The sequence below is a fragment of the Pyrus communis genome, chromosome 12 (genome assembly GCF_041283825.1).
Source record: "Pyrus communis isolate YQ-2024b chromosome 12, ASM4128382v1, whole genome shotgun sequence".
NCBI classification, from domain to species: Eukaryota; Viridiplantae; Streptophyta; class Magnoliopsida; order Rosales; family Rosaceae; genus Pyrus; species Pyrus communis.
Genome location: NC_142576.1, coordinates 8,913,396 through 8,938,724, shown reverse-complemented (window position 1 = coordinate 8,938,724; position 25,329 = coordinate 8,913,396). Strand labels below are relative to the sequence as shown.

The 25,329-nt window shown below is 35.9% G+C and overlaps 4 protein-coding genes across 4 annotated transcripts; 3 read left to right on the top strand and 1 right to left on the bottom strand.

The window, feature by feature from the left end:
* Nucleotides 1-393: 393 nt before the first annotated feature.
* On the bottom strand, nucleotides 394-1,590 carry LOC148692292 (uncharacterized). Its single transcript, XM_088682099.1, has 2 exons — nucleotides 1,511-1,590; nucleotides 394-1,398 (listed from the first exon to the last, which is right to left on the bottom strand). Exons 1-2 carry the CDS (start codon nucleotides 1,535-1,537, stop codon nucleotides 490-492), a joined length of 936 nt encoding a protein of 311 aa, XP_088538225.1. The 5' UTR covers nucleotides 1,538-1,590; the 3' UTR covers nucleotides 394-489.
* A 5,988-nt stretch (nucleotides 1,591-7,578) lies between these two features.
* On the top strand, nucleotides 7,579-11,184 carry LOC137744952 (diaminopimelate epimerase, chloroplastic). The gene is made up of 9 exons (XM_068484777.2): nucleotides 7,579-7,990; nucleotides 8,114-8,281; nucleotides 8,495-8,565; nucleotides 8,739-8,796; nucleotides 8,986-9,165; nucleotides 9,437-9,521; nucleotides 10,125-10,184; nucleotides 10,291-10,364; nucleotides 10,836-11,184. The coding sequence occupies exons 1-9, from the start codon at nucleotides 7,706-7,708 to the stop codon at nucleotides 10,950-10,952; spliced, it is 1,098 nt and encodes a 365-aa protein (XP_068340878.2). The 5' UTR covers nucleotides 7,579-7,705; the 3' UTR covers nucleotides 10,953-11,184.
* A 3,738-nt stretch (nucleotides 11,185-14,922) lies between these two features.
* LOC137745772 (kinesin-like protein KIN-5B) lies at nucleotides 14,923-21,210 on the top strand. The gene is made up of 24 exons (XM_068485783.2): nucleotides 14,923-15,197; nucleotides 15,427-15,614; nucleotides 15,702-15,831; nucleotides 15,928-16,083; nucleotides 16,193-16,530; nucleotides 16,616-16,754; nucleotides 17,020-17,117; nucleotides 17,220-17,376; nucleotides 17,463-17,532; nucleotides 17,603-17,679; nucleotides 17,777-17,830; nucleotides 17,904-17,984; nucleotides 18,067-18,178; nucleotides 18,281-18,367; nucleotides 18,608-18,783; nucleotides 18,861-19,022; nucleotides 19,108-19,215; nucleotides 19,292-19,450; nucleotides 19,532-19,615; nucleotides 19,698-19,903; nucleotides 20,130-20,231; nucleotides 20,328-20,437; nucleotides 20,540-20,691; nucleotides 20,792-21,210. Exons 2-24 carry the CDS (start codon nucleotides 15,445-15,447, stop codon nucleotides 20,972-20,974), a joined length of 3,111 nt encoding a protein of 1,036 aa, XP_068341884.1. The 5' UTR covers nucleotides 14,923-15,197; nucleotides 15,427-15,444; the 3' UTR covers nucleotides 20,975-21,210.
* An 849-nt stretch (nucleotides 21,211-22,059) lies between these two features.
* Nucleotides 22,060-22,825, top strand: LOC137744621 (zinc finger protein ZAT11-like). Its single transcript, XM_068484394.2, has one exon. It carries the CDS (start codon nucleotides 22,143-22,145, stop codon nucleotides 22,698-22,700), a length of 558 nt encoding a protein of 185 aa, XP_068340495.1. The 5' UTR covers nucleotides 22,060-22,142; the 3' UTR covers nucleotides 22,701-22,825.
* The last annotated feature ends 2,504 nt before the right edge of the window (nucleotides 22,826-25,329 follow it).

Here is a 25,329-nt window from a genome sequence, read left to right as displayed (position 1 = left end):
AGTCAAACAGAAATTATTAAGAGACATGAAAGTTTTCCTACTTGTAATGCAACATAGAAGAAATTACATGTTTTTCCTTTGAGACATTATAAGTGAATTAAAAAAATAAAAAATAATAATAATAAAAAAAGGAAAATCCAATGTTTTAAGTCTAATGATTCCCATTAAAAGAAAAAAAAATTCAAACTAAATGGAAATTGATTACAAAAAAAATTACTTTTGGTACATAATTAATTGAAAATTTTAAATTATATTAATCTATGACATACATTGTTAAATATAAGAATTAAATAACCGTAAAAAAAGTCAATAACTGATTGTACTGGAATTCAAACCAAATCCAAAAAGCTACACAGTAATTTATTTTATTCAGAAACCAAGATTTGATTTACACCAGTGTCCAAACCCATTACTTTATTCAGAAATTCATTTACACTAGTCATAAAAGTCCATCTACAAAGAAGATTATAGTCTCCTACCACTTCATGATCAAAACCTTCTTCTTTTACCAGTTGCAACCTGAAAGTGCATGGCATCCGCATTGTTGTTCCCAAATTGCAATTCCATCCCATTGCTCAAACATGCGGAACCACGAGCGAAATTCAACATAGATGAAGATGGTATCTGAGAAAATCCAGGTGAACTCTCAAGGAATGAAGCAGACCCACTTGACGAAATCCGCGCCGCAAGAAACGAATCAAACTCCTCCTTCTGATCTACCAATGAGGCACAATGATCACCTCCATTAACGAGCGCAGGCGGATTCTTAAAAGAGGGAAGAGGAGGAGGATTTCTCCACTTTGGAAGAGGGGCAACAAGAAGTGTTTGAAGTAAAGGGCCAGTTTCCATCACAGCCTGCATTAGTCTTCCTTTTTTGGGCAGTGGCCTCACTCTAGCAATGTTGTCAATAAGAACTGAACCAAAATCGATCTTCGAACCCACGGGAACAACATTTTTCGTAAACCCCAAGTTGTTCGAATCCGGAAAGTTTGGATTAGGCTGCAGGCCTGGGAAGGAGATAGAAGAAGAACCCAAGTTGCTGTTTGTGGGATATGAACCAAAGGCATGAAAGTTGTAAGATTGGGTGGGCACAAAATTACTATCTGATTCCTTGAGCATAGGAGGGTCTAGGGTTTTTTGGGGGATCGGGTTTTCGATATTGAGTTGTGGTGAGAGGATTGAAGTTTGATCATCTAGTATGGATGATGACACTAACTTATTCACAAGTTTCTGCAACTGGGTTCTTGCTTCATCTCTTTCTTGGCAAGTAATCTGCCAGAGTTGAAATAACTGCTTCATGATTTCTTCGTTCTTGCTCACCTCCTCTTTCGCCATCATTTTCACTGTATCTAGTTCGTATATTTTGCAGAGAAGCTTGTGTTTCAGTTCATCAACGCTCTGTCAGACATCAAAAGAGATTGAAGTTCAGAAATATGTAAAAACCCTAATAAACATGCAACCAGATGAAAAAGACCTGAAATCATTGTAAATTTTGAATACAATCACTCACATTTTGATCACGCGAAATGTTAACCATGCTCCCTCTCTCTCTCTCTCTCTCTCTCTCTCTCTCTCTCTCTCTCTCTCTCTCTACACACGGACACAAAAAGAGAAACAGACTTGCAGAATAATTAAATAGAATAGGGAAATGCAGAGACACAAAAAGGGTAAAAAATGAAGAGGCAGCAAATGGTAGGAAGAGTATAAGGTACGTTTAAAACCTTCTTAAAATAACCACTTTTGGATTTGATCAAAAAATTACAAAAAAGAATTACCAACTGCATTATAATAACATTCGTTGTCTCACTAAGAAAAACTCACCGTAGTTAAAGGGATTCTGTCTGATCCCAAAACATTAATCTCTCAATCTCTCACTGTCAATCAAATATATGGTTTGCTGTTCTAATTAGTGATTAGGTCAAAAAATAGACCCAGTTCTGCTAATGCACCTTGATTAGTGGTATCTTGACACTACTATATATCAATCGTTTAGCTAGCATTTCTTTAATTTTGGTAAGTTCTATCTCTTTATAATTAACGACAAAATAAAATAGTTGAAAAGATTACCTTTACGCAAACAAACTAACCATAAAATTTTAGATTCAAAATTCTTGTATTCAAGCGGTTGTAATTAGTAATCTAATCCAAATTATGAAGAGCGGAATTCAAACTTAAGTGTATATGAGAGAACATGTTGCTCTAACCAGTATGGTTGCGCCTAAGCATGTTGCTCTAACTGGTATGACTACGCCTTAACGCAACACATCTTAAGGAGTGCGTAGCGGCCATGATTAAAAAAAAAAGACTTCTCTTATGCGCGAGACCACATGTGGAGAGGCTAGTATTCAATAAACTTACCACATGGTCATGTGGTCAAGTACATTCAGTTTCTCCACCCTTGTTGAATGAAGTTATGGCATGTTTACTTAAAAAAAATGGGGGAAGTAAGAAATTGGAGAACCTAGAAATACAAGGAAAGTAAGGAAAGAGAATCAGATCAACTAGCACCCTAGTTGGTCTGATTTTTAAGTAATTAATTATGGATTTTCAGGGAGAGCTCACCAATTTTCAAGTCCGGATGTGTTAATATAAACGCGAAGAATCCAAACACCAATATGTTTCAATTCTTATTCCATGTTCTTAAACATGTACTATCCATGAAAAACCATTACACTGCTGCATAATTTAGCCATTCCTTGAAGTTGATAGATTGTGATCGCACCAAAATCTAGAAATACCAGAAACCATGAGAATCTAGTTCGTGTAAATTAAGGAGTAATACATGAAAGATTTGCAGACCAAAAGGTAAGTCTTTCATCATCAGATAAGATATTGTCCCTTGATCACAATTCATAAAGCAAAGCTTAGATTTGAGAAGCAATTTATGTTCTTTCTTTTTAACAAGTAAAACAAAACAGAGTGAATTAATTAATAACTCATCATATGGTTTAGACATACAGTACATTTTTATGCAGACTAATACGTGTTGCTTTCTGAGTCAAGAAATGGACGTTATTGTTATCTGGAGCCTAAAGCAGATAAGGAAGTTGAAAGTCCGTGAGAAATTCATGCATGAAAGGAAAAGTGCCAACTGAAAGTCTGACATGGTTGAAAGATTAAATGCTTTGTCATGGCTGGTCCATGGGTAAGGTGAAGCGCTATACTTGGCTGGTTTGGTATTGCTGTGCTTTGAAAAAAAAACTGATTCTGCTGTGTTGTGAGAATAAGCGGCTGTGAAATAAAGCAGCAGAGTGTTTGGTAAACTTTTTTGTAAAAGTGCTTTTGAAAAAAAAAAACAGTATTATAGTGTTTGGTAAACTTTTATGTAAAACAGATGTGAAAAAAAACTGATTTTTCAAAGCTGGGTTTTGCAGCTTCTTGTTTTTGGCTTTTTTTCACCCAAAACTGTGAAAAAAAGCTGAAGCTGAATGTTTACCAAACACAAAAACAGCTCCCAGCTTTTTTCAGAATCACCTCAGTACCAAACCAGGTCTTAATTAGCCTATTTCGGCTAAGAAAATTGCGTTGTGTTAATGAAAGAGGTTGGGATTTCACCTCAAAATTAATTAGTAATAGGAGGATTGAATCTGCTGCTTATAAATCTTTACAAGGTTTTAACTTTCTGATATGAGATAATTCTTTACATCTTCAAACGTCTCTCACGTGCAGCAAATTTGAAGCATAACACATGAACAATTGATGAAGAAAGTTGATATTTCACCTTAAAACCAATTGTCATTAGACTCATTACAAAGAGTGTGCAACTTCTTATAAACCCTTACAAAATTTCTTAACCTTCCAACCTGAGATTATTTTTCACATTCACCCAATTAGTTCATTTTTCAATTGGAGACACACACACACACACACACATTACAGAGAGTGTGCAACTTCTTATAAACCCTTACAAAATTTCTTAACCTTCCGACCTGAGATTATTTTTCACATTCACCCAATTAGTTCATTTTTCAATTGGAGATACACACACTCTAAAATGAGGTTTTAGATCACTTTTCAATTATTGATTTTATCCCTATTTTACTGTCTTATCTTTTATTTTATAGAAAAACTAATGAAAATAACCTTAAAATTTTGAAAAAATTAATGAAAAGAGATTCAAAATTTTGAATCTTAAAACTTGAATCTTAAAAAATACTTTAATAACTTTATTTAGTGATTAGGATAAAAATAAATAATAAAATATTAACAAAAATACAAATGATTCTGTCTTGGGTTCCCACTTGGTTGGCTGCCTGCTTTGTAGCCACATGCGTTAAAAATTACCATAAAATAGGTTGTTGCGCTCCTTTTTCAAACCTGCTGCCCCCTCTCTTTTCTCTCTTCTCCTCTTCGTCCGTATGTAGCCAAGGCTTACCACATTATCTCCTCTCTCCGCTTTCACCCTTCTCAACCCCTATATATACACATATATATATATATTAAATTATGTTGCATAAAATTTTATTATGGAAAACAATTAAGGATTAAGTACCTAAAACCCCCCAATCTCTTATTGACATTTCAAATTGGCCTCAACTTTTTTATACATTCTAAACAAGTATCCAACTTATTGAAAATCTCATATCTGTAAGTCCTAATTAAATTTCTCTTAAATTAACTAGGCTTACTTTGTCTCCAGCATCAATAGAATGTCATGGAAGCATGACCTCCACCAAGTAACAGTCACACCACCCCATTTAGGCCATCACCTCAAAATCCAACGCATAACCACAAACTCCACCCTACACCTCAAGCCGCCAACATCAAGAAGAAGGTCCTAAGGTTGCCGAAATATTATGGACTATCATGATACGAGCACCAACATCTTCACCGTCCACAAAGAAGAACTGGAAGTTTTACTATTAAAAAATCGGCGAATGAGGAAATCAATATGAGTAGAAACAAGCTCCTTGAAACCCTATGCGAATTCTTAACCCTCTCTTTTGTTAGGAGATTTCCTGATCTTCATTTTTGTTTTCCATTTTATTCGTGAATTTGTTTTTTATTTATTTATTTTTTTCATCTTTCTATCTTTTTTGGAGTTATTTTATTATTATTTTAGTGCCCAAGTAAAAAATAAGTGTGACCCATTGTTGCCACATGTTCATTTAATGAAAAATTAACAGGGAGTTAACGAATCTAAAATTTTCAATAGGTGGGTACATACAAAAACAACTCATTATTAAAATCTCAATAGGAAATTTTTTTGCATACATATCAAATTGTAATTTGTCTAGTACACGTAAAAAGTCATCGTCCTTGTGCTATATTTTCTTTAAGTGATTGTGTTCAGGTGGATTTTGGGATATCTTGAGTTCCAATTCAACGAGCTAAAGTCATTAACTTGGGTAGACTCTTTGATCAAGAAGAACAAAAGAGACTCCATTGCTTGCTTCCTAAACGCATGTCCTTTGTTGGAGAAGTTGTTAGTTGAGGCTAGTTTTCTAGTTTTTAACAGATAAACGATTTTTGGAACCCAATACTTATGTTTATTCAATCTAATGCCTAGAAATAAACAGATGTGTGTAACGAGGGAAACATGATGTGCGGAAATCACTTTGTTTTTCAATATTGGTTTGTGAATGTATATGCTTTTACAGTTTTACTGACTCTTCCTCTCATTGTGACGAGTGAGCGGATTGACAGCAACCTCAGCAGCATCCCCTGCCCATATTTCCACCATTGCTGTCATGACTTTCACCTCTGGATGGACTTCCCTTCTGTCAGGTTCAGCACCTCACAGCTCAGGTACCTCAAGAGCGTTGACTTTCTGGGATTCGGTGCCAAAGAAGATGAACTAATACTGTTGGATCTTGTACTTGAGAAGGCGATTAGGCTCAATTCATTCACTTTAACACCCACAGAAAATTGAAAAATGATCAACCCAAATTGTAACGATCTCACATCGAAAGTCTATAGTCACTTTTCCGCGTTACATAACCTCAATCCCACATCGGATATGCTGGTAGTCAACTTTTTTAATTTTAGTCGAAAAAATTGTTGGCAAATGTGTACTAGATACACTAGAACACAGTAAAATTTCAATGGAATTATATTTTAATCGAGAGGAAATTGTTGGAACAATGTGTATAGCATACACTGGAAGATAGTAAAATATTCGACGATAAACTGGGATGGAAGAGAAGGATTTAATCTTTCTTTTTTAATTCTTGTGTTTTAACTTGTTTAAGAGGTGAAACCAGTTCCAAATTTGGGGAGAACGAATTATAATAATCTTTGGTTTTATCTCATAGATCATGTACAATAATCTAAACTCCGAATTTAATTAGAAAAAAGGGTTGTGGTGAGCTCAAAAATGATGCTAAATGAAGCACACTAGGTCCAGTTCATTAACAAATCGTATTTCTTTTTGGTCCTACATCGACAGTAAGAAAGATGTTTAACACTTTATATAGCCCACCGCATTTTTTTTCCCGTCACGTGGGCTATAGCAGCGGATATACTCACCCCTAAAATCTTAAATCGTCATATTAACTAGAGCGGATATACTGCTGAAACTCTAAACCTAAAATTAATACGCATAAGCCTAAACATCTGGTTGTAGCCAAGCCATCCATAAATATATGGAACAAAACTACTGGTATTCACAAATAACAGCCGTTTATCAATCACGTATGGTATGGTGGTATAGTTCATAGTGCAGCAGTGGTTAGATAGATCATCAGCTAGCTCGTGAAAGTTTCTGAATATGCCGATTATCCTCGGGTTCTTCGCGGTCATGCAACTTCGGTAGAAAATACCTATTCACCGAAGAACTGCATCACAAAAAAAGGTCAACAAACGAAGCAAGAGAGTTTTAAAATATAGCAACATATATTTGATAAATTACAAAGAAGATATATTTGCTGCAAGAATGCAGACGAGTGAAAAAAAAAACGAAAACTAAATACGAAATTACGAAATTGTTATTAAACGACCCACAATCTTTTCAGATGTGGTTCTCTTATAATCCCATTACGCACAAATGCGGAAAACGACTTTGGCATGCCAATTCCAACAACCCAAAATTTAGTAGTACAAGGACAAAAATCCATCCCAGTAGAAATAATAATTTGATGCCCAGTTAGAGTAACTTTCGACGGGATCTAATTGACAATTTATAAAACTTTAGGGGTAATAAAGTTAGAATGAAATTTTGCAGTGCCATACTAGAAATAGGTGAAAACATTGGGTACAGTCAAGGTTTCAGAAAACGCTAAACTTTAATCGGACGGTGGATTGAGAACTAGCATCTAGGTGGCTAGACAGGGCCTAAGTGGATTTAAATAAATCTATAGTATTTCATATAAATAAGTGTCTATTTATACGTAAAATATACTAGCATAAGGGCACACACAAGGTGTGAGAAAATTTTTTATTTTTGTTTTTGTAATAAAAGGAGAGAGGAAGAGAGTGATAGATAATGTGGACGTGGGAAATTTTTTTTTTATTTATTTTTACTCCATATTTCTTGATCATGTTTTGTTTCAATTAGAGAGTTAAATTTATAATTTCATAAGATTTTAATTGATAATGAATATTTTATTAATTAATAAAGATGTAACTTCATCGTAATTTACAAAATACAGGCAGGGAATTTTAGAAAGTGGGTACAGCACTTGAATTGAACACGTTGTTGCTACGACCAACGGCAAGTAAACAACAATTAGGTAGTCAGAGAGCCGCTGCGCCTGCCATCAGAGCCATGGGAACCATAGCCGCCGCCATCTCACTGCCTCTCACCTCCCCAACTCGCCGATCCCTCACCTTCCTCACCGCCTCTCGTCGACCTTCTTCTCCGATACTGAAGCTCAACTCTCCCTCTGCAGCTGCCTCGCCGAGAGCTCCTACTCTCCGTGTGTCGGCGGTCTCCTCTTCCATGAGCGTCGAAGCCGTCGAGAAAGCCTCCCCCGCTGCCTTTCTCGACCGGAGAGAAGCCGGATTCCTCCATTTTGTCAAGTACCACGGTCTCGGAAATGACTTCATCCTGGTATTCAATTTCTCTGAAATGTTTTGGATTTTTTGCAATTTTTGAAATTTATTGGCATTGAAGAAGTTAGGGTTTAGTTTTTATCGATTCTTTGTTTTGATTGTCTGGCATTGCGAGTGATAGGTTGATAACAGAGATTCTTCGGAGCCTAAAATTAGTCCGGAGCAGGCGGCAAAGCTATGTGATCGGAACTTTGGGATTGGTGCCGACGGAGTGATCTTCGCACTGCCGGGCATCAATGGCACTGATTATACCATGAGGATTTTTAATTCTGATGGGAGCGAGCCCGAGGTGAATCACATTTTCTTAAATATCGGCTTTACTTGATTGTTTGAAATGTTAATTAGATGAGTGATTGCCACATTGTATTGAATGTAGACGGTCTGAAATGGCAATGAACTGTTTGCATTTTATTGAATGGCAGTATTGTGCATGAGTCATGCATTTCGAACTTCTGAACTTTGATATTAAATTTTGGAAATTGATATTAATTTTTGTTTGTAGATGTGTGGTAATGGAGTCCGGTGTTTTGCCAGATTCATTGCCGAGCTGGAGAATTTGCAGGGAAAGCATAGGTATGGTAAAGTTGATTCCATATATTGATACTTGTTTTTGTTTAACAATGTTTCCTTGTATTTGCATTGTTTGCTTTAGTTGTTGTTTGAATTTAACATCAAAAAGTAAAATTTATTTAGGCACATATGAATGGGTGTAAATTTCTAACAACGGTATATGTAAACAATTGCAGCTTTAAAATTCATACTGGTGCCGGTCTAATTATTCCTGAAATTCAAGAAGATGGGAAGGTATATTCTTGTTTATATTATGTTCCAGTTCAAGTAAAGTATTTCGCATTGATATGTCTAACATTTTGCAAGGCATGTGACTTTGAAAATTTTATGACAATGTTAATTGCCCCTCTGGATGCCTTCATCATGTGTTAAGTATTGGATGTTCATCTTGACTTTAGCAGACATCAATTTTCTTAATTACAGGTCAAAGTTGATATGGGGGAACCGATTCTTAAGGCATCAGATGTACCTACAAGACTGCCTGCAAACAAAGATCAATCTGTCGTTAAGTTGGGTCTCAATGTAGATGGAGTAACCTGGAATGTAACTTGTGTTAGTATGGGAAATCCACATTGTGTAACTTTTGGTACAGAAGGAGGCCAGGTAATTATTGCTAGAATAACTTGGGACATATTCACTCTTATGAATAACTGGGAACGTATTCACTTTTGCAAGGCTTATGTTGCAGACATTTCTCTCAATTGTCTTCTCTATAATGCTTCTGTTCTATCTCAATTGAATGACACAATGTGGGTGGAATAAAGATGATTGATTAATAGTTTCCTCCAGCATATCGCATCCATTTCAAAACATTGGAACGCTCAAAAAATCCGTAGTTTCTGCTTGTGACTTCATGTTTTTGTTAATTGAACAGAATATGAAGGTTGATGAATTGATGTTAGCTGACATCGGTCCCAAATTTGAGAATCATGAGGTGTTTCCAGCACGAACTAACACAGGTTTGGATTTATTTGTCTGTGGAAATGCTATTTATTTATTTATTTGGGAGCAGTTAGATTTGGCATATTGTTAAGTAAGAGCACTATTACATGCTGCAGATGATAGGTTTTTTTTTTTTTTTTTTGGGTGCTTGTCCATTGCTTACACCTGTTGACATGACAGATGATTGACCGTGCATAAATTTGAACTTTGAGATTTCTGGTATTCTTCATTTTAAAATTATTGGAATAGTGCTTGCTTGCGGTGGATATTTTAAGATATACTTTGAAAAAGACATACTCACAAAATTGTCTGGCACTGACACCTTTTCTTTGAATTTTCAAAGTTAGAGTGGAATATTATTCGAAAACAGCTACTCATAGCTTTTATGCTGAACTCCAAATATGATATTGGGTGCTTGAAGCTTCCGTCTCCAATCTTGCTTAGAGCTTGAAACACAGTTTCAAGATTCAATAATGATCATGCTACATATTCTAGTGCAAATGAAATATTTGATTTCAATCAAAGTTCTTGGATCCTTTGGTCCTGTCTTGTTCTTTATTTGTCATTGTTCTGAAGCGTTGATTTTGTATTCACAATTCCCATTTGATTGTGATTGACAGAATTTGTGCAAGTTTTCACGCCTTCACACCTAAAGATGCGTGTTTGGGAGCGTGGGGCAGGTTAGTTCTGTTGCAACCAAAGAAGAAGTTATTATACATTGATCTGATACCAAATCCAGTTTTTGTTTTTTTTTTTAATGGGAAGTATAATTATTTTTCATTGCAGGAGCAACACTTGCTTGCGGAACTGGTGCTTGTGCTGTAGTTGTTGCCGCAGTTCTTGAGGGTCGTGCTGAGCGAGTAAGTTTTGGCATATTTTTTTTTGGATATGCTAAAAGAATTTAATATAGATGGTTTATTTTTTCACATGAAAATGAAATTATTCCACTTTCATCTATCAGTTTTTATCTTTAACATCCAATTTTAAGAAGAGTAATGCTATAGCCTATGCATACTACAATTCTAGTTTTGGCATTCTTCGCATCACTATTTCTGTTACATTGCCATGATACGTGGGTCACTTTTATAAGCGCGATACCCCTCCCATGCGCGGTACCCACCATGAAAAACCAGGGGTGGGTAGTCTGATACATGTGGCCTAACAACTCAACAGCCGTGTGATTTCCTAAACGTAATGTGGGGAAAGTTTAGTGTCTTTGACTGTTGCTTATTCATCTATCGTGAAATTCCAGGTCACTTCATTGTTACTGTAGTTTCTTTTACTTGCTGTCCACTTCGCTCATCATTTTTATGCTTATCATTTGGACGTAGAATTGCACGGTTGATCTACCTGGAGGGCCGTTGCAGATTGAGTGGAGAGAGGAGAACAATCACATCTACATGACAGGCCCGGCTGAAGTCGTATTTTACGGATCAGTGCCTCTATGATTCTTTTCACTGCGTTGTGTTTGTATGAAGAAATGAAGATAGATTTTGTAATTTAAATTCATCTGAGTTATGTAGAATTGCAAGTCAAAGAAACCAGTGGAGTCGGAGACATTGAACATACCATATGTGTTTGCTTTATGAAAGTTGAATACCTCCAATGGCATCGTACACTTGTGCTCCATAACGAAATGGTAATGGGAGCCAAATGGCCATCCAAATTTTGACTTCTAAATGATGATTAGGGGCAGGTGTTGTCGAGCCATAATGGTTAGAGTAGATGTGCTCTCCTTGTGCATTCAAGTTGGAATTGTCTTCTATGCAAGTTGGAATACTACTTGTATAAAAATTAAACGGGTTTTTATTATTAGTGGTCCTTGAAACTGATACACACTCTTAAGATGATTTTTGAAATTGAAAATTAATCCATGTAGCTCTTGAAAATGGATGTTGCAAATCAATGTATTCATTATGTTAAAATTTCGTTAAAATTTCTATTAGTGTGTTGATATAGCACATATGCAAGTTTATTAAATACAGCCACATAGACAAATCATTAAAACCTACACAAAAATTTAATTTGAAATCATTTAAAACCAAATTCAAAATGAGTAAATAAAAAATTAAAAGATTTGGTGAAATCATTTTTGAAAACAGTTCTTTGTAAAAATAAAATAAATCTTGAAAAATCACTTAAAAACGAAATATATAACTAGTGCTTATTGTGGGAGACACTTCAAGTGCTTATGTTTCTCCAAAATCTCTTTTATTTTAAAAACATATCCAAATGAGCCCGTTATCATCTTGGCTTCTTTCCTCTTCATCTTGGCTTCTTTCTTCTTCGAAACCCAGCTGCCAACAACAATTCTCGACTTTTTTTTCTTCAAACACCGCGACTACCCTTGTCCACTCGCACCAACATCAAGAGCAACTTCCGGGCCGACCACAGAGGGTATGCGAGGGCTCTGCATCCCCAGAAGCGGGAGCAGGACGATAGCTGCGGCAACGGATGCGTCCGGTGCGCGTGAAATTTGTATTACGACGATGATAATAATCAGGACCTGGGCTTCTTAATTTGCCAATTCTCTTGCCATCTCTCCCACCCCAGCCACTATCTTCTGACCTGCACCGCACCCCTGACATAGTTGTTCTCTACCGGGGCTTCTTATTTTGTTGAACAGCTTTTTGTTTTTTTATCTAATCATTTTGAATTTAGTTTTAAATGATTCCAGATTAAACTTTTATATAGTTTTTAATAATATATCCATGTGGCTATATTTAAAAGATTTGTGGGTCTACCTACATGCTATATTAGCACACTAACATAAATTTTGACGAAATTCTAAAAGAAGTATTACATTGAGCGACACTCATATAGAGATATTACATTTATTGATTTTCATTTTTAGAAATCATTTTGATGGTATGAGTTAATTTCAAAAATCACTTGTGATAAAAACCCAAAATAAACTAATAGTTTAGAGACACGTTATACAAATTTTTGATACAAGTAAATATTAGAGAGAGAAAATCGAACTCAAGATTCCTTGTGCGTGGGTGAACGTTACGTTATCAATTGAGCAACAAGCCTCTTACATCCTATTTTCACATTGCACTTTTTAGTCTAGAATTATGCTAAGCTTGGTAATTTGCGCAGCATGGGTGATGGTGAGCCGTAGATGCAAGTGGGCTTCACAATCACAATGTGCAACAACTCAATTACTCATGCAGCCTAATGTTAAGTTAAGAGTCGTTTGATAACCATGTACAACAATGAAATGGTATTAATACATCGACTGATAATCAATCGCGCATACTAGTTTTCCCTATTCAGTTTAATGCGGTTTCATCATAATGATGTCCTCTATCAAGTTTGCAGTGGCGCTCCACGCTCCGGCCATCCTGCATTGTCTCCTCGTGCCGCAACTGCCCAGTTAGCTTTTACCAAGCCAAATCACACCTCCTTTAATCATTACTTTAACCTTGAACTACAGTTCAAATTACATAAGATAAGCCTTGCAATCATCATTCATCATGATAATTTTTGAAGCCCTTTTACTTCATCGACATGAATCAGCTCTTTTATGTTATAGCTTTGTTTCGTACGATGGTTCATGCGCATGTGGACAATTAATTGTTGATATATGTAAACCCATAATAAGAACAACACACATTAATTAAACGACATAAATGATACTTCACGAAATATAATTAATTGTTACTATAAATCTTAATGTTTTGAACTAATTTCAATGATACTGAGATTAATTGTGTAATTCTTCACGTATAATTTGTCGAGAGGTTATTCCATATTTAGAAATAAGAATCTTGCATGAGTTAATAATGTTCACATAGATTTAGATACTGACACATGTTTCTTGTTTTTTAAAGCTCAAGAAAAATTAATTAACATGTCTATTATTTTTTTAAATGATAAAACATGTGTTAAAACATCATTGGACAAAAATCAAAAAGTAAATATATAGGCTAGTCACTAAGGGAGTATTTTTGCTCACCACCATTTAGTGTGGTGTATGCTCACCATCCTATTTATCATCATTAGATGAGTTTGAATTTTGAGATTCGTATAGTGGATAAGCACAAATCTCAAAATTCAAACTCATCTAACGGTGATAAATAAGGTGGTGAGCATACACCACACTAAATGAAGGTGAACAAAAATGCACTTAGTCACTAATGAGTACTTAAGTTCATCCAAAAAAATTAATCAACATGTCTATTGTTTTTTAAAGTAATAAAATATGTGTTAAAATATCATTGGGCTAAAATTAAAAAGTGAGTATATCCTATTAGATTTTCATCATTGATGTCTAAAGTAAGTTCAACATGAAAGTTCTTGTAAAATTATGAATGTTTAACGATTGAGTTTACAATCCCAAGTTATGTTCAATGATGATTAACTATATTTATTCTAGTGCTTAAATCTGTTATTTTCTATAATTAGGCTAATGGTAACTGTAAGTGTAGAGAACCATGGTGGAGAAATCAAGATGATGAATCTGGAATGGTTTCTTTAACATCATCTTTAAAGGAGATGTTAAACTAAAATTTAAGTTTGAAAGTCTATGGGGCAACACGTTTATTAATGCTTAAGTAATAATTCAATCATCAGTTTTCATGTTATTTAGTTTACAAAATTTAATCTCCCTAGCATTACCTTTTTTTAAGTTTTGTTCTCCAATCCACATCATGCCACATAATAATTGGTAGAAAACTAATGTTGTCTTTTTTACTGTCATTGTTGATATGAATTTTTTGACATCTCTTTTAGAGATACTCTACCAATTTTTTTTTTTATTATTATCAAGGAATGATGTAATATTGCTGAAACGATAAAATTAGAATGATCAAGCAATACTAGTTGAAATTTGGACCAAATGAAAAAGGGCAATACAATCTGAATAAAATAATAGGCTCTTCAATCTAATTGTAATGGACATCACAAAGAAAAGCAAAATAACATCAAATATGGTAAGCCTTCTCTAGTGACAAATCCCAACGTAATCATCCGAACTTAAAACCAACATGATTTACAGAGGATCAAACTTAACCAAGAATAAATCCTCAATTAAGCTACCAAATTAACAATTACAACCAATACATGTCGACCACAAATCAGAGCACCACAACTTACCTAGTGAGACTGCAAAGGATAATGCTAAAGAAACCAAATTTTGTAAACCAAATAATGTGATTGTTAATAATTAAATTAATATTGAAGTGTTGATTAACGTGCTTATTTTCTATTGTGACATATCACTGCAAAACACGAAGGCTCTCTCACTCTATTATTTTCTTTTTGGGCAAAACTTCTTTTTCATTTTTGGGGTAAAATTGGAAATCCACTTTTTAAATTCACCCAAAGGCGCAAGTTAACATACGCGCCTCATTTGAATTTTCACCGGTCGGCCCCACCCAGTTTTAAAAAGCCATAGAAATCCGTCTGACCAACGGCCACTTCCCCCCATACAAAAGCGCACGGTAGCCGTTGGACAATCAGACACCACCATTTTTCCTCATTTTTCAAATCTACGATTCGATTCGATTTCGCTGAAAACCCCAAAAGCCTTCCTTTCTCCTAAAGACGGAAGAAAGCTTTCCTTTTTCCCATTCCCCTTTCGATCGCCAAACCCTAGCTAATTCTCTCTCTGATCGAAAATTTCATAGCTTTTGAGTTTGATTTCGCTAATCGAGTCGGGCTTCGTCAGGATATACAAAATCACTGAGGTAATTTCTTATTTGTGACCCCAATTCAATTGTAATCTAATGCAACCAAGGAATGAATTTAGGGTTTTCTTCTGGTAATGCTGATTAGGGTTAAAATTAAGTTAATTAATCATCACGAAATGTTTCTAAATTTGTTGGTTAGGGCGTTAGGGTTTTGTGGTTTTGTGGTTGTGTAGTTGATTTGGTTTATATGCTTTGATTGTGATGAAGTATGTTGGTGTTGGTTTAGGTTTGGGAAGAGTGAAAAATGATGGCACTCACCCCTGATCACACTAGGAAAGTTGGGATGGGGGTGTCACCATCCCCTTCTCCTTTTCTTACTCCTCGTCCTGAAAGGCGGCGCAAAACTCTTGAGTACAATCCAAATCGACAGGACAAGGATAAAGAGGTTAACGTGCAAGTTTTGCTGAGATGCAGGTAAGTTTTAATCTCCTTTTTTTAGTTGATGGTTCAAATTCTGACCTGAAATTTCAATAATCAATTGGTGGATTGATTTGATTTCAGGCCATTAAGTGATGAAGAGCAAAAGTTGAATGTCCAGAAGGTGGTATCCTGTAATGAACAGAAAAGAGAGGTCACTGTTATGCAAAGTCTAAATAATAAGCAAGTCGATAAATTGTTCACTTTTGACAGGGTATGCTTCTTTAGTCTCTTTTCTGATAATGTTACTGCATAACATTCTCTTATGATCAACATGTAAAACGTGTTCTTCTTGATTACAATTTGCTAGGTTTTTGGACCAAAAGCACAGCAAAAATCAATATATGAGCAGGCCATTTCCCCGATAGTTAAAGAAGCTCTTGACGGATTCAACTGCACTGTCTTTGCTTATGGGCAGACGGGCACTGGTAAAACTTATACAATGGAAGGCGGGATGAGAAATAAGGTATAGAATCTATATATTGATTATGTTTTCATCTACCTGCTTTGACTGACAATATAAGATATCTTCTCTCTTCATGGCAAGCGTAATGTACACATATTGTTTCTTGTAGAGTGGCAATTTGCCTACTGAGGCTGGTGTTATTCCACGGGCTATTCGTCAAATTTTTGATACACTTGAAGCACAAGATGCTGACTATAGTGTGAAAGTAACGTTCTTGGAAATATATAATGAAGAAATAACTGATTTACTAGCTCCTGATGAGAATCCAAGAACTGCAGACGACAGGCAAAAGAAATCTATTTCGTTGATGGAGGATGGGAAGGGTTGTGTAATAGTAAGAGGCCTTGAAGAAGAATATGTGTATAGCGTAAATGAAATTTATAGTCTCTTGGAACGAGGGTCTTCCAAACGGCGTACAGCAGACACTCTGATGAACAAGCGCAGCAGGTATGTTTTCCTCAGTCACCAAAAAGATATTTGACTCCAGAGGACCACTTCATGTTAACTCTTCTCCCTTTCTCTTTGTTTGCAGTCGCTCTCATTCTGTCTTTTCCATTACTGTCCACATAAAAGAAGCAACAGTTGGTGATGAGGAGCTAATTAAATGTGGCAAAATTAATCTAGTGGATCTGGCAGGATCGGAAAACATATCTCGTTCAGGTGCACGAGAGGTACTATAATAAATTCTGAGCTTAAGCTTACTGTCTGGGTAAACATGATCTTGTTAGTCATAGGAAATACAGCCAGAATCGGGTCCAGATAGTATATTTGATTGCGTTTGTACATAGTTAGGCTCCTTATGCTGTTCCAGTAGTACAGGTGTTTTCTTAAAGACAATCGAAAGAAATGATAAGCCCCTAAGTTAGCTTTAAATGAATTTGAAATAATATTGAATTGTATATCAGAGTTTGATATAACTTGTGCTTAAAACTGTAGGGACGTGCAAGAGAAGCAGGGGAAATAAATAAGAGCTTGCTCACGCTGGGCCGCGTCATAAATGCACTAGTGGAACATTCCACTCATATACCTTACAGGTACTTCCTGATATATATAGACTTTATTTAAACAGTTGGTGGTTCACTATCTTTCTTTCTGTTTTCTATATGTTTAATCTAATGTGCCGACTCTTTTTGCAGGGACAGTAAGCTTACAAGACTTTTAAGAGATTCTTTGGGAGGGAAAACAAAAACCTGCATCATTGCCACAATTTCTCCAACTGCTTCATGCATGGAGGAAACTCTAAGCACACTGGATTACGCCTATCGTGCCAAGAACATTAAAAACAAACCCGAGGTTTGTCCTCCTCTTTCAGTCTTTTGTTTCTTGAAATGTATTGTTCTATGTGATCACTATGATGATGATGGAGTTTATTCGTGCAGGCAAACCAGAAAATGTCAAAGCCTGTGCTGCTTAAGGAATTGTATTCAGAGATTGAGAGAATGAAAGAAGGTTGGATGACAATTGCATAACCTTGTTTAGGTGATTAATTTTATTTTAACCTGTTCAAAGCTGAATGCAGATATCCGAGCAGCACGGGAAAAGAATGGTGTTTATATTCCACATGAAAGATTTGTCCAGGATGAAGCTGAAAAAAAGGTGGACCTTCTTTAAGCTCTATACATACAGTTTGAATAAAGTTCCCTTTTGCATTTGTACTAATGTGTACATCATTTAAAATGTGAAAACTTTGCAGGCTAGGATTGAGAGAATAGAGCAATTGGAGAATGACCTCAACCTCACAGAAAAGGTATATTTTGCTTTCTCCTCAGTTAATTATTCTTCCATGTTATCTGAATCATCAAACTCACTTCTCCTTTCAGCAAGCGGATCGTTTTCATGAGCTCTATATCAGTGAACAAGAACAGAAGTTGGATTTACAAAGTGAGCTCAAGGACTGCAAGGTTTGCATCATATACCTACATTATTGCTCAACTCATTTTCAGTTTATGCATCTTATCAGGAATTTGATTTTGTCTATTTCAGATAAATCTGGATAACTGTAACAAGGCTCTGCTTGAACTTCAAGAGGATTACCAAATAGCCACCTCAACCCTGAAAGAGAAGGAGCGTATCATCTCCAAATTGCTATTCTCAGGTAAGGAAATTGAGATATTATTGAGAAATTTTGTACCTCTTTTCTCATATTTGTTGAAAAACTCTCTTTATTTGAAATAATGGCGGCATGTCTTTATATCAGAAAATCTTTTGATTGGACGGGCAAAGGAGTTGCGCAGTGATTTGAAGAATGCATCAGAGGAAATGAATTCCCTCTATGAAAAATTAGGTATGGTTAATGAACTTCAGTATGCAAGGTCATAAGCATGCCCCAGGCAGAAAAGTAACTTGTGTCCTGCAGTTTTGGTAATTGGCAAATGATTAATGATTATTGTAGTTTTATTTACTTTTCTGGCTGAACAGAATACATCTGAAAAGAAAAGATGATTATTGTAGTTTTATTTTACATGTCATCCAAAATCCTTTCTCGTGAACTACACGCAAGTCAAGTGCTTTTTTCTTTCTGCAGATAAGAAAGACAAGATGGAAGCAGAAAATCAGAGCTTGGTTATGACATTTGGTTCTCAGCTTGATCGGAGTTTGAAAGACCTGCATAAGACCATCCTAGGGTCTGTTTCTCAACAGCAGTATCAACTAAGATGCATGGAGGAACATGTTCAGTCATACCTTGCAAGTAAATGTGATGTAAGAGAGACTTGGTTATGTCATGTCCTACAGATTTACTATAGTTATCTGTTTATTAAAACTATTGCTATTACCAGGCAGCACAGGTGCTGGAATCCAGGATTAAGAAGATAACAGAGACATATAGTTCTGGAGTAACAGCCTTGAAGGAGCTGGCCAACATGCTGCAAAAGAAAGCATCATCTGACCTGGAGCAAATAAATGCTAAGATGATATCACAGACAGTGGCTGTTGAGAAGGTATCTTGTCAAAGAGTTTCATATACCATTCATAGAATGTTCTTGATTTATTAGCTGAGCGTAGTACAAATGTTTGTCTTTATAGTTTCTTGAAACTGCGGTTAAGGAAGCCAACGAGGTCATCCAAGATGTTCAGCACTCTCTTGATGAGCAGAAACAGCTATTGGCTTTCTCCGCTCAACAACAAGAGGAGGTAGGTTTAATTCATACTTGTTATAATTTGCACTTGAAAATGATTAGAGGTTCTTAATCTTTGAGTAAAACTGTAGGGATTGCAAAGAAGCTTGATGTCAGCACAAGTAATTTCGATGGCCACTGGGAACTTTTTTGATGACCTCCAGGACCGCACTTGTCAAGTCATGAGAAATCTTGAAGAAACCCAAATTCAACGAGTCAACCAATTGGTGAATTTTGAGAAAATGTTTAAGGTAAGTAAACCCAAAATCTACAGGTGTGTTTTGATAAGATGGTATAAGAATGACCGATGAACATTCATTGCTTTGAAACAGGAAGAAGCTTCTAGAGAGGAAAAACAGGCCATGGAAAAAATTGCAATAATAATTGGAACATTGACATCTAAAAAAGCCTCTATGGTAAGTATTTGATTTTATTTGTCACTTGAATGAGTAGTTCGTAGGTATTTTTGTTAATTGACATATAGGAAAAAAATATAAGGTATCGGAGGCATCAACCGACATCCAGGAAAAGAGTAAAGAAGAGAACACCAGGTTGCAAAAGGCAATGTTTAACATGCAAAAAGTGGCAACGGATGCTAGGAAGGAGTTGAGCGAATATTTCGGAAAGGTGGAATGTGATTTTATGAAAGACACATTCTCAGCAGTTGAATCTCAGGCAATCATGGAAAACTGCATCCAAGAGTGGTAAGTTTATTCATTTTCTTCTCAAATTTTATTTTTAACCTTGAATCAAATCTGAAAATATAGTGCAAAAAGATTGTATCCTCTGTTTGTGTAGGAAAAGAGAGCGCACAAGATTCTAATATTGCAGCACCCTATGCAACGTTGAGCATGCATAACGTGCTGCAAGGGGTTTCCCCCTATCAATTTATCACTTCATATAACCTTTTCCTTCTCATGGTATTTGCAGCTCAGAGAGAGTGGGTTACTCTAGCAAACAGTGGGAAAATGCCCAGTCGGCCATAAATACTCTTAATCAGAACAGTGCTGCAAATATCAAATCTACTGTGAAGTGAGTTTCCGTTCTTTGACACATCAAACTTTGTAGTCATAGTTTGTTGTACCATTCCAATGCTCTATTCAAATTTCAATTCCTTGCTTTCAACAGGGAAAATATCTCTGCTAATCATTCTGCACATGAAAAGTTTGTTTCCGCATCTTCCCGTGTGGATTCAGATTTCAATGCTTTAGCCACCGACACATTGTCATGCGTTAATGGTAATTTCAATTTACTTATGCGACAAGCTAAGTGCTTCACTCCCTATACAATATATATAATCCACTCTTCCAATGCCTAACTGGTGATTTGAAAACTTGCAGATTCGCTAATGCTGGACTATGAAAAGACCAAGGAAATAGACTCCGTGACTGCTGTGTGTGTGGATCAACTCAAATCAGCACAAGAAAAGCATGGTGATGGTGTATCAACTATACGAAATCAAGCAGAAAAGTGTCTTGTACAAGATTATTTGGTATGTCGTCACCTAGAATGAATAAGATGTGGTTTATTAATAGTACACGGCCAACTTCGTTGCATGCCTAATATCGTCGCTTGCTGGTATGATTAAACAGGTGGATAAGCATGCCGGTGCAACCAAGAAACCAGTCATAGCTGTCCCCAGCTTGGAATCTATCGAGGAGATGAGAAGCTCCGTTGATGTCAAAGAAGACAGTACATCTGATAACAAATTAAAACGGAGCCAAATGGAAATCAAGATCGCGGGTCCTAGAACTCCTTTTGCGGATGTCAACTGAATTCTGAGTGAAGAATTCAAAGTACCTGCTGTATAATGTTCCATTTCAAAACATCGAAACATGCTCATCAACTGATGAGTTCGGAAAAAGTCCTATGCTGCAGGTGCACGCAGCTCATTCAGAGAGCGATGCATGCCAAGGTCTTCTGCCTCATTTAATATTTAGAAACTAAGAAAGAATTCTTATTGCAATATTTTGTAGTTCCCGTCAATGAAAACATCTACAAGTTTCTCCGACTTCTCTAACTGATTAAAGTAATAATGTTGAAAACCATCTTACGAAAATACCTAGAATTTGTCACCTTGGCATCACAGACTTAACAACACGCCGTGTGTTATAAATTTTTTATAACACGCTGTGTGATTGGTGAGGAATACTGCCACGTTAGTGTCCCCGTTTCATGTTAGTTTTGTTTGCATCTATGGGTAAGAGAAGAAAATCAAAGAAGGAAAACCAATTTAGTCATAAATTCTCAGCTTCCTTTGCATTCGGCAGGCATCCCACGCTTTTTTATTTTACTATCTTAAAATAAACAGAGAATATTAGGTGAATTATTAACTCATTTGCCAATTCTTTTCTGCCACTTTGTTTGGTAAGGACTATGCATCATACTTCCTTCTTAAGTACGACGCTTAGTTTAGGTTATTATTCTGTAAATCTCAGTGCTTTTAACAAAAGTGCTTTTCTGACTTCAATGCTTAGAACATCCGAAGTACGCAGAAGCTGCTTTGCAGCTTCCTTCAGAGTTTCATAGACATAGCCGGATAGCCCTTCACTGACGACTCGCTGCACCAAGTATAACTGGTCCTATTTACCTGCTTTCAAGCCAAAGACTGGCCAACGCTCCCACGGTAAATAATATAATATAATACATATATGTGTATATATGCGTGTGTCTGGCGTGTGTGCACCATATATATATACACACACACAAAAAGGGTCAAACTCTGATTACGAGAAAAAACCAAAAAAAACCACCACACTTGCCCGTTTCCTTAACGCGGCACAAGGGCAGAAGATTCATTTAAAATAAGTAAAAAACCAAACACTAGAAGAAAAATCCTCTATAAATAAAACCACAACTGGATGAGGAGCTTCATCCCTTCACAACATTTTGCATTTCAACATTTTGAGACATTTGTACGTTTGCTTTTGCTTTTGCTTAGACATGAAGAGAGATATGACAAGAGAGGAATTAGGGTTTGGAATTAAGGGTTTGGACATGGCAAAGTGTCTAATGCTATTATCATGCGGCATGCAGACCAAAACATGTTCGTCTTCAAACGATGTGTTCGAGTGCAAGACTTGCAATCGGAAGTTCGCGTCATTCCAAGCTCTCGGCGGCCATAGAGCAAGCCACAAGAGGCCGAGAAGATCAACGAGTCATGATGATGAAGACTGTAAAAATGAACCTGAAAAAAGAAGCGATAAGTTGGGGGTGACAAACAAAAAGGCTAAAACACACGAGTGCTCGATATGTGGATCAAAGTTCGGCATGGGACAAGCCTTGGGTGGTCATATGAGGAGGCACAAAGCTTCTAATATGAACACGGTCAGTTTTCCTCATGCTCCTTCAGTTGTTTCGTCGAAGATTCCAGTCTTAACAAGGTCGAATAGTAAAAGAGTTATGAGCTTGGAGATGGATTTGAACTTGACACCATTGGAGAATGACTTGAAGTTATTGTTTGGGAAGATGGCACCAAAAGTTGATGCTTTTGCATCATAATTATTTGATGTACTTGTTACATACCATGGGGACTCACCATTGTATTATTCTCACTAGTTCCAAATTTTATTCGATCATTAATTTTATCAACGTTATTAATTGAATTATCACTTTGATTTTCTTAACTTAATTCTTGTTTTGTTTTTTCAAGTCTTGTCTTTTATTTTACGTACCTAAGTATGATCGTTTAATCTGTCTTTGGTGTGTTTGATTCGTTTACCGATAATTTAAGTATATCTAATTATGTTAAAAAGGACAGAAAATTGATCGATGAAGAATTCTGTGTATATATGTGGGCTAAGTCCATGTTTGAACCAGAAAAGGATAGGTCAGAGGTCCATTGAAATATAAAGAAGCCTTCGTATGAGCCTTCCGTTGTGGGCTTTCCTTCCACCTTCCTCTAAACAGAAAATTGTACAGTATTTTATTATATGTGATATTCGACACTAATTCATACTAGGGAGAGGAAGGAAGATTTAAACTCAAAACATAATAAGTTGGAAATGAAGGCTTTTAACCATTAGATCAATCCACCACTTGCAACAATATTTGGCTTCTTTAAGTCTTTACACTTTTTTTTAGCCTGTGAATTGAACAAATTTACAAACAATCAAGAACGTATTAAAAAAGAAGTGCAAAACGCAATAATGAGAATGTGGGAAAACGGTGAATTGTCATGACGGTTAGAGCTTTTTTTTAAACCCACTACATATCGTGTTCAAACTCTCATCTTCCGTTAATGTAGCTTAATAGCTTTAAATAACAATATCGTTTGTAATAAATAAATAAAATAATGAAAACGCGGAATTCATTCTCCGTCCAAGAAGACGGCAGAACGCACCCAGTTTTATATTGGGCTTTGACCGGCTACTTCCTCCTCATTAAACTTGACATTTGCTCTTTTACCCACCTCCCTAGCCTTCTTATTTGTACATCATTCAAAACTAATTAGGCATGAGGTTACCAGCATTCCTCTTCACTTGTATGTGAGAGGTTTTAGATTTAATTCTCATCAAAAAACAAATTTGAACCACATTATTACTAACTCTTTGTGATGCTTAATGTAGATAATCTTGTTTGTTCAAAAAAAATTATGCAAGAGGTCAATCATTACATTTTATTCTAAGATATAAATTAATGTTGTGTTGTTACACTTAGTGACGGGTTCATGAATTTTTCTTTTCTTGACAAAAAATTAACGTCACATGCTAGTTTTTTCATGGCTCCCTACCTATGTTTCGGCCTTATAAGGCATCTTTCGAACATTTTGTTTTAATGGTAACCACGCTCAAGAAGAACATTTCATGTGTAGCACTGATTTTTTTACCATAATGTTAGGTCTACATTTACAGTGTTATTATATAAGCATTTCGTATGACTTCGATTTCCTAAATCTGTCATTTTAACATGAACCTATCTTGTCCTACGTCTGTTATTTTTACAGATTTTGAATCACTTCTCTTTTCTAAATTTTCTTCATCAAATTTGACTCATAACTTATCCTACATCAAACTCCCCCACTTGAAAGAAACTCGACCTCAATCATTTTGGATTGAAATAAACAATGAGCAAACATTCATCAAATTTGAAAAGAAAATAAAACTCGAAACTCATGATTCACCTACTTTTCTAAACTCGTGGAGCAACACTCAAAACTTTAGTTACTAAGAGCATCTCCTATCAAAACTTTAGTTATTAAGAGCATCTCGTATAGGAGATGCAAAATGCTTTGAAATGTGTGTTTTGCATTTTTTGTTGACCGGAAAACTCTCAAATAAAGCGATGTAAAATACATATCTTAGTCGGAAAATGTAAATAAAAACCTAAATTTACATTTTTTAAACATTTTTTAGTGGTGGGTCCCACAAATCAAAGAGAAAAAAATTAAATAGATCTCAAATGTACATTTCTTCCATTGGAGTAGAACTCACATTTACATCTTACGAAAATATAAATGAGATGTAAATATAGTTTTTGCATCTCTCTGTTGGAGATGCTTTGTGGAGCTAATTATGATCTAAAACAAGTGCCTGACTACTCTGTTTAATTACCATGAAACTTACACATTCGGATTCGACTAGCGTAAAATAGTGAAGCTAATTAATGTACTGAAAAACCACTAGTAGTTTGAATTGATACAAGTCTTTTCAAATCCTTGTCACACACTGAAACAAGCCAAACTGAACCTGTTTGGGTTATTATTTAACATTGGGCTTAATGATAATGAGGCCCGAGGGTGTCACATCAAAATGGGGACTTGCCCGAAGCCTAGCCAAGAGGCCTGAAGCAAATTGAAGCCATTTCAACTAAAGCATAGGCCATGTGCTTATAATTGAAGTGATAGTTGACAGAGACCAAATCACCACCAGCCCAAAAAGCACTTTCTAATGACATGAAGCTGTAAATACAAGATGACTCACTGCCCCTGAAAGCCCTCGGCCAAGAACTAGAACAAAGTCAAAGTAGTCGGGCCAAATTGTCTATAAAATAAGAAAGAGACATCAGAGATAAGGACACTCAACCAACCAATCAAAAGACATACAAACTCTGCTCTCAAGCTAGTTCGTACCCAGAAAGCTGAAACTTGTCAAGATTCAGTCCTTTTAGCTATAGTTCCCTTAGAAAAGCT

Coding starts and splice junctions, on each gene's coding strand:
- LOC148692292 (XM_088682099.1), bottom strand. CDS start 1,537: ATGGTTAACATTTCGCGTGATCAAAAT. Junction 1,399..1,510: donor ACATTTCGCGTGATCAAAAT/GTGAGTGATTGT, acceptor GATGTCTGACAG/AGCGTTGATGAACTGAAACA.
- LOC137744952 (XM_068484777.2), top strand. CDS start 7,706: ATGGGAACCATAGCCGCCGCCATCTCACTGCCTCTCACCTCCCCAACT. Junction 8,282..8,494: donor CTGATGGGAGCGAGCCCGAG/GTGAATCACATT, acceptor TTTTGTTTGTAG/ATGTGTGGTAATGGAGTCCG. Junction 8,566..8,738: donor AATTTGCAGGGAAAGCATAG/GTATGGTAAAGT, acceptor AAACAATTGCAG/CTTTAAAATTCATACTGGTG.
- LOC137745772 (XM_068485783.2), top strand. CDS start 15,445: ATGATGGCACTCACCCCTGATCACACTAGGAAAGTTGGGATGGGGGTG. Junction 15,832..15,927: donor AATTGTTCACTTTTGACAGG/GTATGCTTCTTT, acceptor ACAATTTGCTAG/GTTTTTGGACCAAAAGCACA. Junction 16,755..17,019: donor CTCGTTCAGGTGCACGAGAG/GTACTATAATAA, acceptor TTAAAACTGTAG/GGACGTGCAAGAGAAGCAGG.
- LOC137744621 (XM_068484394.2), top strand. CDS start 22,143: ATGAAGAGAGATATGACAAGAGAGGAATTAGGGTTTGGAATTAAGGGT.